This window comes from Mauremys reevesii, linkage group 6 (assembly GCF_016161935.1).
Source record: "Mauremys reevesii isolate NIE-2019 linkage group 6, ASM1616193v1, whole genome shotgun sequence".
Lineage (NCBI taxonomy): Eukaryota > Metazoa > Chordata > Testudines > Geoemydidae > Mauremys > Mauremys reevesii.
In genome coordinates, this window is record NC_052628.1 from 3958292 (window position 1) to 3971985 (window position 13694).

The window sequence follows — 13694 nt, forward strand, 5'->3', positions numbered from 1 at the left end:
CTCCTCCTGGCGCACCGCCACAGACCGGCGCTCCGCCTGGCCTGGCATCCCACCTCTTGGCGCATTGCCACAGACCAGTGCTCCGCTAATATGTTGGATACTTCAGAAGGAGGCCTGACCCCTCCTCACCCCAAACACACACACTGCACCTAACTGTCCTTGATTCCATCACAGGAGGACATACCTCTGATCATGGCCTACCCTGACCCAGGCGGGTCAATTGCCCATGTCATTTTATCCTAGCTGGCATTACTGCCAATACTTATTTTAATTCATGCAAGTGTCATATTTGGAATCCTCCTAAACACTTGTCCTCAGTAGTTTCCAGTGGCAGCAGGTTCCCCAGGCTGAGGTAATCTTGTGCGAGGGGAATCCACCGTGGATGGATTGTGAACTGTATGCTCTGCTGCTTCGTCCAAAGTTCTCAAAGTGCTGTACAAAGGAGGTCATGATGGTTATTATCATGACCATGTTACAGGTGGGGAAACTGAGGCATGAGACACTGAAGCAATTTGCCCAAGGTCACCCAGTAGCTCAGTAGCAGAGCCAGGAATAGAACCCAGATCTCCGGAGTCCTAGGTCAGTGCTCTATCCACTGAGTCACTCTGCCATCTTAAACACTGAGCTTTCTGGGACAGGCGGGAGTTCAAAGAGAAGCAGCTCTGTGTAATATTGAGGCCAGTGAACACTTTGCTCCCTTCCCAGATATCAGAAAAGGCAGGACACCGGCACAATGTGCAGCCGCAGCATTTCATATGGAAATGTCCCTTTGGTTGCACAGATGGGTTACCGGCCTCGTTTCATTGCCTTTGACTTGATTCTCTTTTGCTTGCTGAGCTTGCCAAAAATACCACCTGCTGCCAAGCCCAGAGGACACTCCAAAAGTTTGTTACTCCTCCCCTTGCTTAAAAACAGAAGAGAAAGTCTTATCCGCTGTATTAAGGTATTTGCGTTAATCCAGCCATGCACACGCTGTGCTGTCAGCAGGGGGGATGCAGAGAAAGTCACATGGGCTATCATTTCCCCAGCCTCACATGTGGGTCTATTTTTATTTCCCTGGTAACAGAACTCCCAAGCCCATGACAGGTGGTAATCTATGCCAGCAAATTTAAAATGGACGAGAGGAAGTGCTTTGTCATACAACACGCCGTTAGCCTAGGGAACTCATTGCCTCAGTATCCTACAGAGGCCAAGAGCTGAGCAGGATTCAGAGGTGGATTGGGCATGTGTAAAACAAAGATCGCTGGAGTGTTATAGTAATGATTTTGTTAAAAATTAACAAGCATTTTGAACATGGAACATAACCCTTCCCGGCTAAGAGCATGAGCTGCCTCTAAATAATGAGAGTTTAGGAAGAAATGCCCCTCTGGCAGGTCACCCCCTAGTGCCATGCAGGGGTCAACCACCTTCCTTTGGAGCAGATGGCACTGAGTACTGTTGGTAGCAAGATGATGGACCTACGATCTAAGATAGTCTGGCAATATCTGTCTGTCTATCTAACCAACCCTATGCACATCTCTCCCTCTCTCTCCATCCCCCATACACATCTATCTAATCTATCTATCTATCCTTACTTCCTTCTTTGTACACAGTGCTCATGCACCTCGGTATCCGAGCAGGCAGACAGAGAGGATTTTCAAGGGGGTTGCTATGAAGACAGACTAACGATATTTGCGAGTCCTTCTGAGGCTGTCGAGCGATAATGCAGCAGCCAGGCCGTTCAGACGCCCGCCCTTCTCGCTGAAAAGCAGAACTAAAGTTCTAAGCCCAGCCTGCAAATCTCCAACCGTCTTCAGGGCATGGAGGAATTAGCGAAGATCGCTGATAGCTGGATCCAATTTACAAGGCGTGGGGCCCAGACAAAGAAGATAAATAATCTTCAGATGGGCTAATTAAAGTCTTGTTAAAGATTAATTAATGATAGTTGCAGGCGAGGCAGCCTTCCGGGGTGGTGCAGGTAGCGTGTGGGCCTCTCCGTGAGGCTGAGGATTCATTCTTGGCAATTCTGTGCTGTCTCTGCAAGGGAGGCACGGGGCGAGTTCACGCTGTATCCGGCTCCAGACAGGCTCCCAAGTGCCCTGCACATTTCTGGTGCTGTCTCCTGATACAGAGAATTTAGCCGGGCCCTTTGCTTTTCCTAAGCGGCAGATGTCCCCTGCCCCCCACCCCCTGGAACAAATGCTTCAGGGAAGAAGCACAGGCTGCACGCGCATGCTGGTGAGTCAGAAGCTAGTGTGAGGGGGCGGCTGGGTGGAGAGGGCACCGGGAAGCCCGGCTGCTGAGCAGCGCGTTAGTTTGACCTTTCGGAGAAGCGGCTCTAGCCTTTGACTGCCTCTCCAGGCCTGGGAAGGGAGGTGGGGCGCGGATCCAGTCAAAGCCGCAGGGCTGCAGAGGATGTTTGTAATGAGAAGGGCAAGAGACGGGAGCCAGTGTGGGGGTAGAGACAGAGGGAGGCAGAGGAGACGGCCGGAATCAGCTCCTTCGTATGAATAATGGATCCTAAACACCCTTGCTGCCAGGGCACTCCCCTCCCTGATAACCCAAACATAGGTGTTCTGCGCCCACCATTGTGCCCCCCCCAACCCAGCCCCCCGATTCTGCCAGTCTCTGGGCTCTGCTCCATCACTTCCCACACACCCTGCAGCAGGCGCCGCCAGCCCCCTGGCACCCCAGTCTCTGGGGCTCCCCCACCCTTTTAGAACTCCGTGTATTTGATTTTTCTCTGTGGAATGCCCTGAGGAGCTACTCCCACCATGTGGTAGCTCTGAGATACAACAGGCTGGTCCGTAGCCCCCCTCACCCCTTCTTCCTTAAGCACTTCCTCAGGTGGGTACTTCGGGGCTGCATGTTTTTAGCCTGGTGGTTGTTTCCAGCTCCTGTGGGATTCTGAGGAAGATGGTGTACGACCACAGTGCCAACTGGGTGTGGGTTGTAAGTGGTAGCTCCACAGGCAGCAAAGGGGTTAAGGGACTGGCAGGAGAGCGGGGGTAATTCGGCATCGTCTCTGGCCTTGCGATGAGCTGAACTGGTTTTCTGCAAAGGATCTGCTTGAATTATTTAACTGTGAGGCTCATTGCCCGGACTCTGGCCTTCATCTGTTGTCTGAAGGCTGAAATAGCCATCAGGTGAGACACACCTTATACCAGGGCAGGTTTCTTCTCCATCTCCGCCCTCCTCGGTGCTTTGGCCAAGGTCTGTGCCATGCTGAGGGACTGCTTTCTCCCAACAGACACAATGCCCCGAGGACCAGGGGGAAGGATGGCCTAGGTTCAGTTAGTGTCCTCAAGCAAACTGGTGCAGCTCGTTTTGCCTCAGTTCCCCCTCTCTCTTTGGCTGGAAGTGGCTACATAGGAGGGCAAATTATTCTTCTTCTCCCTGGGACAATGTCGGTGGCATGCACGGCAGCTCTGCTTTGCAATGCAGCCTCTCAGCCTGGAGCATCTGGAATGCCATCCCAGTCGTCACCTCACGCTGGTTTCTTCCCCAGAGCATTTTCTGCAAACCGCACTCGGCACAGTGAGCAATTTTCTCGCGGCGGGAGGGGGTTTCTCTCCTCGTTTCACCCTCTGGAAAGAAAGAGCCATTGGCAGCTTGGTTTAATGTATCTGGAGCTGCCTCTTGTGCCGCTCGCTGCTCAGTGTGAGCAAAACAGTCTCCAGCTGACGTACATCCAGGAGACCCAGACTTCGCTCGGCTGGGTGCTGTACCAGAAGCCAACAGCTCTCCTGGGTTATCATGGTTATTTATTATCTGTATAGAGGCTTAAATGTGTGTGATCATAAACCCGGGCCTGCCAGGCTGGTGATGTCATATGCAATACTGATGCTATCATGAAGCTCTGCGATGCTGCTGGCTCTGTGCATATGGTGTGGCGAGGCCTCCAGGGATGGGAGAGGGAGTCATGACCTGCTCTCACCACGTTCATCACCTGTCTTGGTATCCCACCAGGCTGAGCTGCAATGTTCTCCCGTCCAGACACAGTGAAGGGGTGTCGGCCTCCATGTGAATTCAGGGCCCTGTTCATAGAATCAGAGAAGATCAGGGTTGGAAGGGACCTCAGGAGGTATCTAGTCCAACCCCCGGCTCAAAGCAGGACCAATCCCCAACTAAATCATCCCAGCCAGGGCTTTGTCAAGCCTGACCTTAAAAACCTGTTCACACTCTGCAGACCATAGGCGCCAACTCCATGGGTGGAGGGCTGGAGCACCTACAGGGAAAAATTTGCGGGTGCTCGGCACCCACTGGCATCCAAGCTCCCCCTGCCCCCCCCTCGCCTCCTCCCCCCCTCCAAGCATGCCGCGACCCTGCTCCTCCCCCTCCCTCCCAGTGCTCCCCTCCCCCCGCCACGTAACAGCTGTTTGGCGGCACTTAGGACTTTCCTGGAGAGAAGGGAAGGAGTGGGGATACGGCATGCTCAGGGGATGAGGTGGAGAAGGGGCAGGGACTTGGGGGAAGGGGTAGAATGGGGGCAGGACGAGGGTGGTGCAGGAAGAGATGGGGCAGGGATTGGGCAGCAGGACCGCCCAGAGGATTCAGGGGGCCTGGGGTCTTCGGCGGCAGGGGGGCCCCGCTTCGGCGGTAATTCGGTGGCAGGGGGTCCTTCCGCTCTGGGACCCGTCGCCAAAGTGCCCCGAAGACCCGCAGGGGGGGCCCCCCGCCACCGAATTACTGCCTAAGCGGGACCCAGCACTTCGGCGGCGAAGACCCGGAGCGGAAGAAGCTCCGGGGACCTGGGGCCCGCGAGAGTTTTCCAGGGCCCCCAGAGCTAGTGAAACAAATTGCCCCACTTGCCCCCCCTTACCCCGGGCAGCCCTGCTGGGCGGGGAGGGGGGGGGCTGAGCATGCAGAGGGGAAGTCGGCGCCTATGCTGCAAATGCTGCCTCGCAGGACATGGCACACACCCATGGGAAACAGGAGCATCCCAGGATGGGAAGTGACCCCAAAGGGAGATGAGTCTGGCCAGATTTTCCCATGGGTGAGATCAAATCAACACCCACCCACCCTCTACACAGGCACTCTGCGGACTGGAGCTCCCACCAGGATTCCTGTCTGTCCATCCGTCCCCATCCCCACAGTGACTGAACTCCTCCTGAATCGTGTGAAATAGAAATAAGAAGAGCCTTTTCCCCTCCTCCCTCTCTCGCCGGGAGCTTGTGAACGTGTTTGTGTCTTTACACCAGTGTGAGTGTGCGATGACACTGCAGAGGGTTTGCGTGGGGTCGGTAGTGGGAATGAGTTCCGACTCCTGCACTCACAAGTCCCCCTCTGGCTTGGCAGTTCCATCGTCCCAGTGGAATGGCACTGCCAAGGGAGATCACAGTTGTGGGCCAGGCGTCTCTCCCGTTGCTGTGGCCCGTCCCACGGAGGGCTCCGAACATCAGGCCAGAGACCTTGGACTGGACTCTGAGCGAGTGGAGTGTTTCTGGGAGCCCAGTGCTGACCCATGCAGTGGGGATCTAACCCAGGTCAGCGGCTATTTGGGAGCGATGGACGGTGGGTTGAGTGGAGGCCATGTCGGCTGCTCCTTCTTTGCTTATGGAAGGCAGTCTTTTCTGAAAGAGGGTGAGGAATTCTTTGTTGTCATGCCCAGGGATATGACAAACCAGGGCTGATGTATATCAGAGACCTTCCTGGCAGTGAGCTGTAATAGATTCTGGAGTTGTTCCCCAGGGAAGAGGTGGGATCCCCAGGGCTTGGATCTTTTAAAGGTCAACTAGACAGAGCACTAGAAAATCTATCTATGTCTATTTCTATTGCCGTGGGAGCAAGTTACAGAGTGAAGTGTCCATCCATGCTGGCATACCACGCAAACACCTGAGCTGTCTCGACTTGCATAGGCAGGTGCTTAGATATCAGCGACATGCGTAGATATCGATTTGTTAGGGCCAGAAAGGACCATTATGCTCACGTAGACTGACTTTTTATTCTTTGAGAGCCAAGGTGGGTGAAGGAATATCTTTCGTTGGACCAACTTCTGCAATACAAGATATTACCTGCCCAACCCTGTCTCTCTAACATACTGGGGCCGATGCGGCTACAGCGACACTGCTTTTATTTTTTGTATTACTGTAGTCCTGGGCCCGGCCCCCATGGTGCTAGGGTTGGGTGAACTATGGTCAGACCCTTCCATCTGAAACATCTCTGATCCTCTGAAGAAGCCATGGCCAAGCCACAGGTTTTAGCGCAGGTGAGGGGGTTCTCCTGGCCCAACGCATACGCGCGTTCCTCTCTCACGTGTCCTTGGTTTTCTGCCATCCTTGGTGAAACAATTCCATTGACCAAAGTGTTGATGCAGACTGATCCTGGTGGGTACCTTGCATTTCCCCCGTCTTGGCCCATGTAACTAGCCTGCACAATCCCTGCCCCTCTTGTTCGCTACAGACCATCAGCTTTTCCTCTCTCTCCTAAGCTGCGTGTCCCCAGTTCCTCCCTCTCTTTAGATAGGACACGCTCTCTGATGCTTCCGTACTTTCATTGTCGCCTTCAGGCTCTCTGGTTTGCAAATCTCGCAGTGTTGTGAGGCAGACGAAACCCCATGCTCCCACTGGGTCCTCTAGGTGAGGCCAGGGCACGCTGTCCAGAGAGGGCAGTCCTCAGGCTAGCCTGTAGGCACGACATGGTCTCAAACACAAGTGACGCCTGCCTTGGGCACAGACAGCTGCATAGGCAGGTGCTTAGATATCAGCGACATGCGTAGATATCGATTTTTTTAGGGCCGCCGTAGAATCCGGCCCTCCCATGCAATACGGGGAGCCACATGGAGGGCTTTAGAGTTGGAAGCCGGATGGCGGGGGTTGGATTTGTTGCCTCTGCCCGTGAGGTCTTCCTGGGTCAGTTTCCATTGCATGATAACGGCAGTGAGATCCTCCTGCATTCAGCGTGTCCCCGCCTCTCCGCACTTCCTCCGTCGCACAGACCAGAGCGACGAGGACGTCCCCATTAGTAATCTGGGTCTCTGCTTCCCGGCAGCCTCGCCCAAGGAGCCAGTGCTGATGTGCCGATCCAACAACTACCCCAAGGGATTCTACTGCAGTTGGCACCTACCCAGTCCTACGTACATCCCCAATGCCTTCAATATCACCATCATGTAAGTGCCTGGGTCCCGGGGGGAGGGGAGAGGAGGGGAGAGTTGCCTCTTGGCATGGGGCAATTTTGTCTCCAGATTTACGGCCAAATCTGAAATAAATCTGGAGTTGCTCCTTGACTGCGTGTGAACGGGAGCTGCTGGCTCCTCTCCACATCTGGTTGGAGTAGGGAGCATAGGGAAGTGTGCACTACAGCTGCCCGCTGTCCTTGTTCTGTGGATGAATCAATGGGTTTCTGGCTCCAGGGCTGTCCGTCAGCATAAAATCCCCCTTCCCGATGGTTTCAAGTCGCGGAGAGCGCGTGAGCCCGGGGCGTCCCCTTTGGAAGGAGATAACCTCTTGGGCACTGGAGCTGGCACGGCACCTTGTAGCCCCGGGAGGTAGGGTTGCAGTGTTGTACCAGGGGTGATGGCAGAATCCAGGCAGAAGCTGAGAGACGCCCCCTTGGCTGTGCCTGCAGAGCCGTTTCTAAATGGGTGCAGTCGCCCCCATCCACAGCACGGGAGGCTGGGGCAAGGCCCAGCTCAAACGCTGGGTCACAGTCCCATGGCACACTGAGAAAGGGGGAGCAGGTCAGCCCGGGAGCTGGAGGAGTTTCACCCTGAAAGTGAAGCCAGAAAACAGCAGGCTTCATGGCTGGGTTTGTGAGAAGGTGGAGAGTGGTGGGGTCTGCTCAAAGATAGACCCAAACTGGGCCACCAGACCCAACCATCCCCGGCTTTCACCACACAGCAGGAAACCCCTGTGACGGTGTAGCTGAGGCCTGAGCCAAAGAGGTGGGCCCAGGGGAAGATGGAGGAGCAAGGAGACTCCCTAAGGCTGAGGGCAGGTCTGAGCTGAGAAGAGGCATGATAATTAAGGCCAGGCTGGAGCACAGGGATACCAGCATGGCAGCAGGCCTGGGCCCCAGTGAGCCTGTCCCACTGAGTGCTGATCCTCGGGGTAACGCCTGATTTCTCTTCTTTTCTGGTTTTGACAGGCATGGCCCAAGAGAGTTGATCTGTGAGAAAGACGCTTTCCCCAAAAACAGGTGTCACATCAGATATCTCCAGCTGTTCTCCACGGTGAAGTACAAGGTGACCTTGACAGTCACGAATGCCCTGGGCAGAAACGCCACCACAATCACCTTTGATGAGTTCGCCATAGGTAACTTCCCCAGCCGGCGCTGGGCTCTCGGAGCCGGGCGGGCGGTTTGACTGGTTCTGAGTGTGGCGCGAGGCTGCCTTCCTTAGTTCCTGGGTGGTAGTGCGGGGGAGAGAGGTGCCAGGTTGACAGCCTTGGAACAGAGCCTTTGTTATCCACAGAACGGGATTATCCAGGGCAGAGCATGGATGTGTCCTACCCATGTTGTGCAGGGACTTCCTCGAGTCAGGAGAAGGGAATATGGTCTCCATGGTCCATATAGCCCATTGGCTCCTCTGCTGTTGGAAAGAGAGTCCATGCCAACTATGTGTTGCTTCACTGAGTGTTTTGCTTAGGACACGGGCTGTGACTAGGTTCTGCCAGTTTTGGTTGGACGTATTTCTGGGGGTTTCATCCCCTGACACAATCTTTAATTAAAGATTAATCTTTTAATTTCTGGAAACTCTAGGACAATCCTGGTGGGTTGGTAGCCCTAGCTGTGACCACTAGTTAGGCCATCAAACAGCTGTCTGATGGCAGAGCGAAGCAAGATTTGAACAGGCAGTCCCCGAGCCATCTGAGTCCCAGCTTAGGCCTGGTGTGTTGCCTGTTTCCCATCTCGGGCTGCCAGGATCAGTGGAGATAACTGAGCTGTCAGAGCGGTCCCCAGAATGCACGCTCAGCTCCTTTCCACTCAGACATGGCTTGGGGCAGGAAGCAGGCCTCCTTTGAAGTGGTTCCACTGTCCGCCTCCCATTCTGAGCAGGGAAAAAGAAGTTCCGGCAGGTAATGGGTGCATGAAAAGAGGGGTTCGCTGTTTGCACCAGACTTGCTCCGCCCCTGTTTTCACTCAGCCAGCCAGAGAGCCCAAACAATAGTGCCCTGGGTGACTCGGCTGCCCTTTCACATGCCACGAGCAATAGATGGTCACAGTGAGTAATTCAGGAACAGCCTGTAGGCCGAGTTGTGGTCCCTAAAGCAATGGATAAATAGTTCCCCTGTCTCAGGTTCCGTGTGGTTTGGTATCAGCTAGGTTGAGAGATGCAGACATCTCTTAGGAGAGGGAAGAGCCACCGGAAACACAGCAGACAAGTGGGACGGGCTGTTGTTACCGAGCATGTGCACTGCGTTAGCACCTGGAGGCCTCGGTCTAGCCAGGGCCCCATCGTACTGGGTGCTTTCCAGACATACAATAAAAGCCCATTCCTGCCCAGTAAATGCACAGTCTTCATCTAAGGCAAGAGCTGGGTGACAGAAGCAGACAGGAGAAGGAGGATGAGCTATGGTAGCATTATTATTTATGTGTATCAGCCTAGCCTGTAGGAGCTCTAATCCGAGACCAGCACTCTGTGGTGCTAAGTTCTGTGTCCACAGTTCATAGGTGCTCATTCGGCAGCAATCTCAGCCAGCCACCTGCCCAGCTGTAATGTACAATGGAGCCTTACTGACCAGGCAGCCAGGCTTCAGGAGCCGGTTGACCCACATGGTGGCACCTGGCCTAACCCCTCGCTGGAACGCTTGTTGCTATTCTATGTGTAATAATGGTGGTAATCACATGGCTGCCACAGTGTTGGGGGCTGTGATAAGAACCCAAAACCTTGCATATCTCCAGCGTCCCTCATCGCAAGGGAACCCAAAGCCCAGTACAACCCACAGACGAATGACATCATCAGTGGTATCAAACTTTCCATTTGGCTTTGATTGTGTCTGGTTAGGCCTAGAAAAACTTTGGCTGAGTCTAGGAGCATCTCAGACTTTGTCATAACCTGCTGGATGGAGCAATTAAGATGAAACTATCACAGATATTCTCGTGTTTCTGGTTCTGGCCAATACCAGACCAAAAATGTAAACGCAAGAATTAACCAACCGGCCTTCAGTTTCCATCAAGATTCACGTTTTCTTCCATTTGAGTTGGGAGAGAAGAGCAAAGCCCAGAAACAAGTAAAACAAAGTGTTGGTTACACGACTGCACCATCAATTATTGGGCCATACGAGCAAGGAGATGATGTCCCTGCAGTTCCAGGCAATGCATATGTCAGTTCTGGGAGAGAGAAAGATGGGCAACATCCATGGTTGGTGTAAGCAGGTGCAACTCCATGGATTTTAGCTGAGTTGCTTTCACTCAGCTCAAGATGGATTTGGCCCCTCTATGGTCCTAAATTCAGAAAAATTCAAACCGGAAATAAAGCACCAAATCTTAACAGGGAGGTAACTATGAACCCTGGGGGTCCTGTGTTTGTACAGCATCTAACACAATGGAGTCCTGGTCCATGACTACGGTAATACAAATAACAAATCCTAATAACAGCCGTTGGAACAACTAGCCCAGGGCTGTGGTGTAATGTCCATCACTTGGCGTCATTAAATCACAACTAGCGGTCTTTCTAAAGGACACACTCCTTAAACTAAGGCGACCTGTAGTTCCACTACAGGTTGTTGGACTCAATGCAGGAATCACTGGGTGAATTTCTGTGTCCTGTGTTATGCAGCAAGTCACACTAGATGATCATACTGATCCCTTCTAGCCTGAACAGCTACAGAAATGATGCGTTTACACCTGCAGAGAGTAAGGGGATAGACACCCCAGTGAGGAGTAAGTGGTTAAGTAGGCAGCTGGGGAGACGGCAGAGAAATTATGGGAGGAAGTCATCAGCAGAGAATCTACTCGAACCTTCCTACACCACCCAAATTGGGCCTCTTTTGAGGTCTCAAAGAGCTTGCTTGACTTTAAATAAATATTTAGCAAATCAAAATCAGAAAGGCTAAGGTACAAAATGAGTTACGCCTAGTAAGGGACATAAAAGGCAAGAAGAAGAGGTTCTTTAAATACATTATGAGCAAGAGAAAGATGAAGGAAAGTGAAGGTCCTCTACTTAGCAGGGAAGGAGAGCTAATAACTGGTGACATCAAGAAGGCTGAGGTGTTTAATGCCTATTTTACATCAATCTTCACTAAAAAGGTCGCTAACGGGGACCAGATACTAAACACAATTAACAGCAACAACAAGGGGGAAGGAATGCAAGCCAAAATAGGAAAGAACAGGTTAAAGAATAGTTAGATATGTTAGATGTAGCCAAGTCAGCAGGGCCTGATCAAATTCATCTTAGGGTACTTAAGGAACTAACTGAAGCAATCTTGGAACCATTAGCACTTATCTTTGAGGATTCATGGAGGATGAGTGAGGTCCCAGAGGACTGGAGAAGGGCAAACATAGTACCTATCTTTAAAAAGGGGAACAAAGAGGACTCAGGGAATTATAGACCAGTCAGTGTAACTTTGATACCTGGAAAGATACTGGCACAAATTATTAAACAATGAGTATGTAAGCACCTAGAGGATAATAAGGTTAGCCAGCATAGACTTGTCAAAAACAAATCATATCAAACAAACCTAATTTCCTTCTTCAACAGAGTTACTGGCCTAGTGCATGGAGGCAGGGGGGAGCAGTAGACATGATATATCTTGATTTTAGTAAGGTTTTTGACATAGTCCCACATGACAGTCTCCAAAACTAAGAGGGGGGAGAAGAGGGGGAATGTAGCCTTGATTAAATTACTGTAAGGTGGGTGCACAACTGGTTGGAAGAACGTACTCAAAGAGTAGTTATCGACCATTTGCTATCAAACTCTGAGGACGTATCTGTTCCCACAGGAGTCAGTCTTGCATCTGGTGGTAGTCAATATTTTCATGAATGACTTAGATCATGGTGGGGAGAGTAAGCTTTAAAAATTAGCTGGGAGGGGTTGCGATCATGTTGGGGGACAGGATTAGAATTCAAAAGACTTTGACAAATTGGTCTAATTTCAGCAAGATGAAATTCAATAAAGACAAGTGCACAGTACTACACTTAGGAAGGAAAGCTCAGATGCACAACAGGCAATAACTGGATAGGGGGCCGTACTGCTGAAAAGGATCTGGGGGTTATAATGGATCACACATTGAATATGAGTCAACAATGTGATGCAGGTTAGGCCATGTCACTGCAGGATTCAACTCTTCCTTGACTGGCCTTTTCATCACCAGGATTGATCAGGCCAGGATGCCCCACAGGTGCAGTTCCACTTGTGGGAGCTGTAGTGTAGACAAGGCTCAGGAGGGCACCGAGGCTTTTACCAGAATGGTTTTATCTAGGCTGAGATTTAAATCTATGATATTAACTAGTTCCATCTAATTAACGTCTTCTAAAACTCCAGTCAAGAGAAAACCATTGAATTTTAGCACATGCTAAACTATTGTAGCTAAAACCCACATTTTATAACCTGCTGAAACTGAGCGAAAGGCATTGAAATGTATCCACGCTGGTAGCAAAAAAGAACTAGATAAGTTCCTGGAGGGCAGGTCCATCAATGGCTATTAGCCAAGATGGTCAAGGATGTAACACCATGCTCTGGGTGTCCCTAGGCTGTTTGTCAGAAGCTGGGAGTGAACAGCAGGGCTGGATCACAATGATGACCTGTTCTGTTCATTCCCTCTGAAGCACCTGACACTGCCCACTGTCAGAAGACAGGCTACTGGGCTAGATGGACCATTGGTCTGACCCACTATGGCCATTCTTATTAAGTGGGGGTTTCAACAGAGTTAAACTACCCTGACTGAACTAACTTGATTAAAATTAGAAGGAGGTATCTACCCATCAGAGGAATGAGGAGCGAAGACTTCCACTAGGCGTAGTTTGGGGAAACAACCTGATTAGTTTGAAGATGGAGTTTGATAAATTTATGAACAGGATGGTATGGTGGGATTGCCTGTGGTATCAGGGGACTGGACTCAATGACCCAGCAAGTCCCTTCCAGTCCTATGTTCCTAAAAAAATCCACCTTTTTATCCTAGTTTAGATAGGCCATTGCCATCTAACCCTCATCTGAGTGGTGGAGGTAAACACGCCTGAGCACTGTCTATACTAGAGCCTCCACTGATACTGTAATTGCACCCATTGGGAACTATGGCTCCTGAAACTCCTAGTGTAGACACAGCCCGCAGTAAATTCAGATGCAGCCTCAGATTAAAGGCTCTTCCTCCCCCGGAAGCCCAGCCACACATGCAGGAGCTTAGTAGACTCTCCCTGACTCCCTCTGAATGGAATTGAATTGAATCTCAGTTGAGCGTGGAGCTAGTCTGCCACTTGTTTCCTTGTCAGACCACCAGCGATGGGGCCCATCTAAACAACCAGAGCCCTGGGAAGAACTAACCTTCTTTGGTGCGTTTCCTCCTCTCCCCTGCTCCAGTCTCCAGCGGGAAACCCCCTCCCCAGCATCTCAGAAGATGAGTTCTAATTGAGTGGAAAATGACTGGCACATTCTTTTGATTTCCTTTACTGCTGCCTCGCTTGCCGGTCACACAGCACCGCTCGTTAGCATCCAGCTGAAAGGAGTCACTCTATGTTGCCATTTTAAATGATGGCTGCAAGATGTGTACCAACCCTCCAGCCTCCGTCTCTCATAAGTAAGGAATCCAGGCTGCTGTCCTCCCCTCTCTTGCCTGGAAATG

The 13694-nt window shown here is 51.7% G+C and overlaps 1 protein-coding gene across 7 annotated transcripts in view; it reads left to right on the plus strand.

Annotated features, from left to right (window-relative positions):
* Nucleotides 1-13694, plus strand: part of CNTFR (ciliary neurotrophic factor receptor) — a 414593-nt gene that overhangs the window by 345789 nt on the left and 55110 nt on the right. For all 7 annotated transcript variants that reach the window (XM_039545262.1, XM_039545268.1, XM_039545264.1 and 4 more), the window contains 2 exons: nucleotides 6970-7087; nucleotides 8065-8231. In XM_039545262.1, the coding sequence (XP_039401196.1) occupies nucleotides 6970-7087; nucleotides 8065-8231 (285 nt within the window). The remainder of the gene's footprint in view (nucleotides 1-6969; nucleotides 7088-8064; nucleotides 8232-13694) is intronic.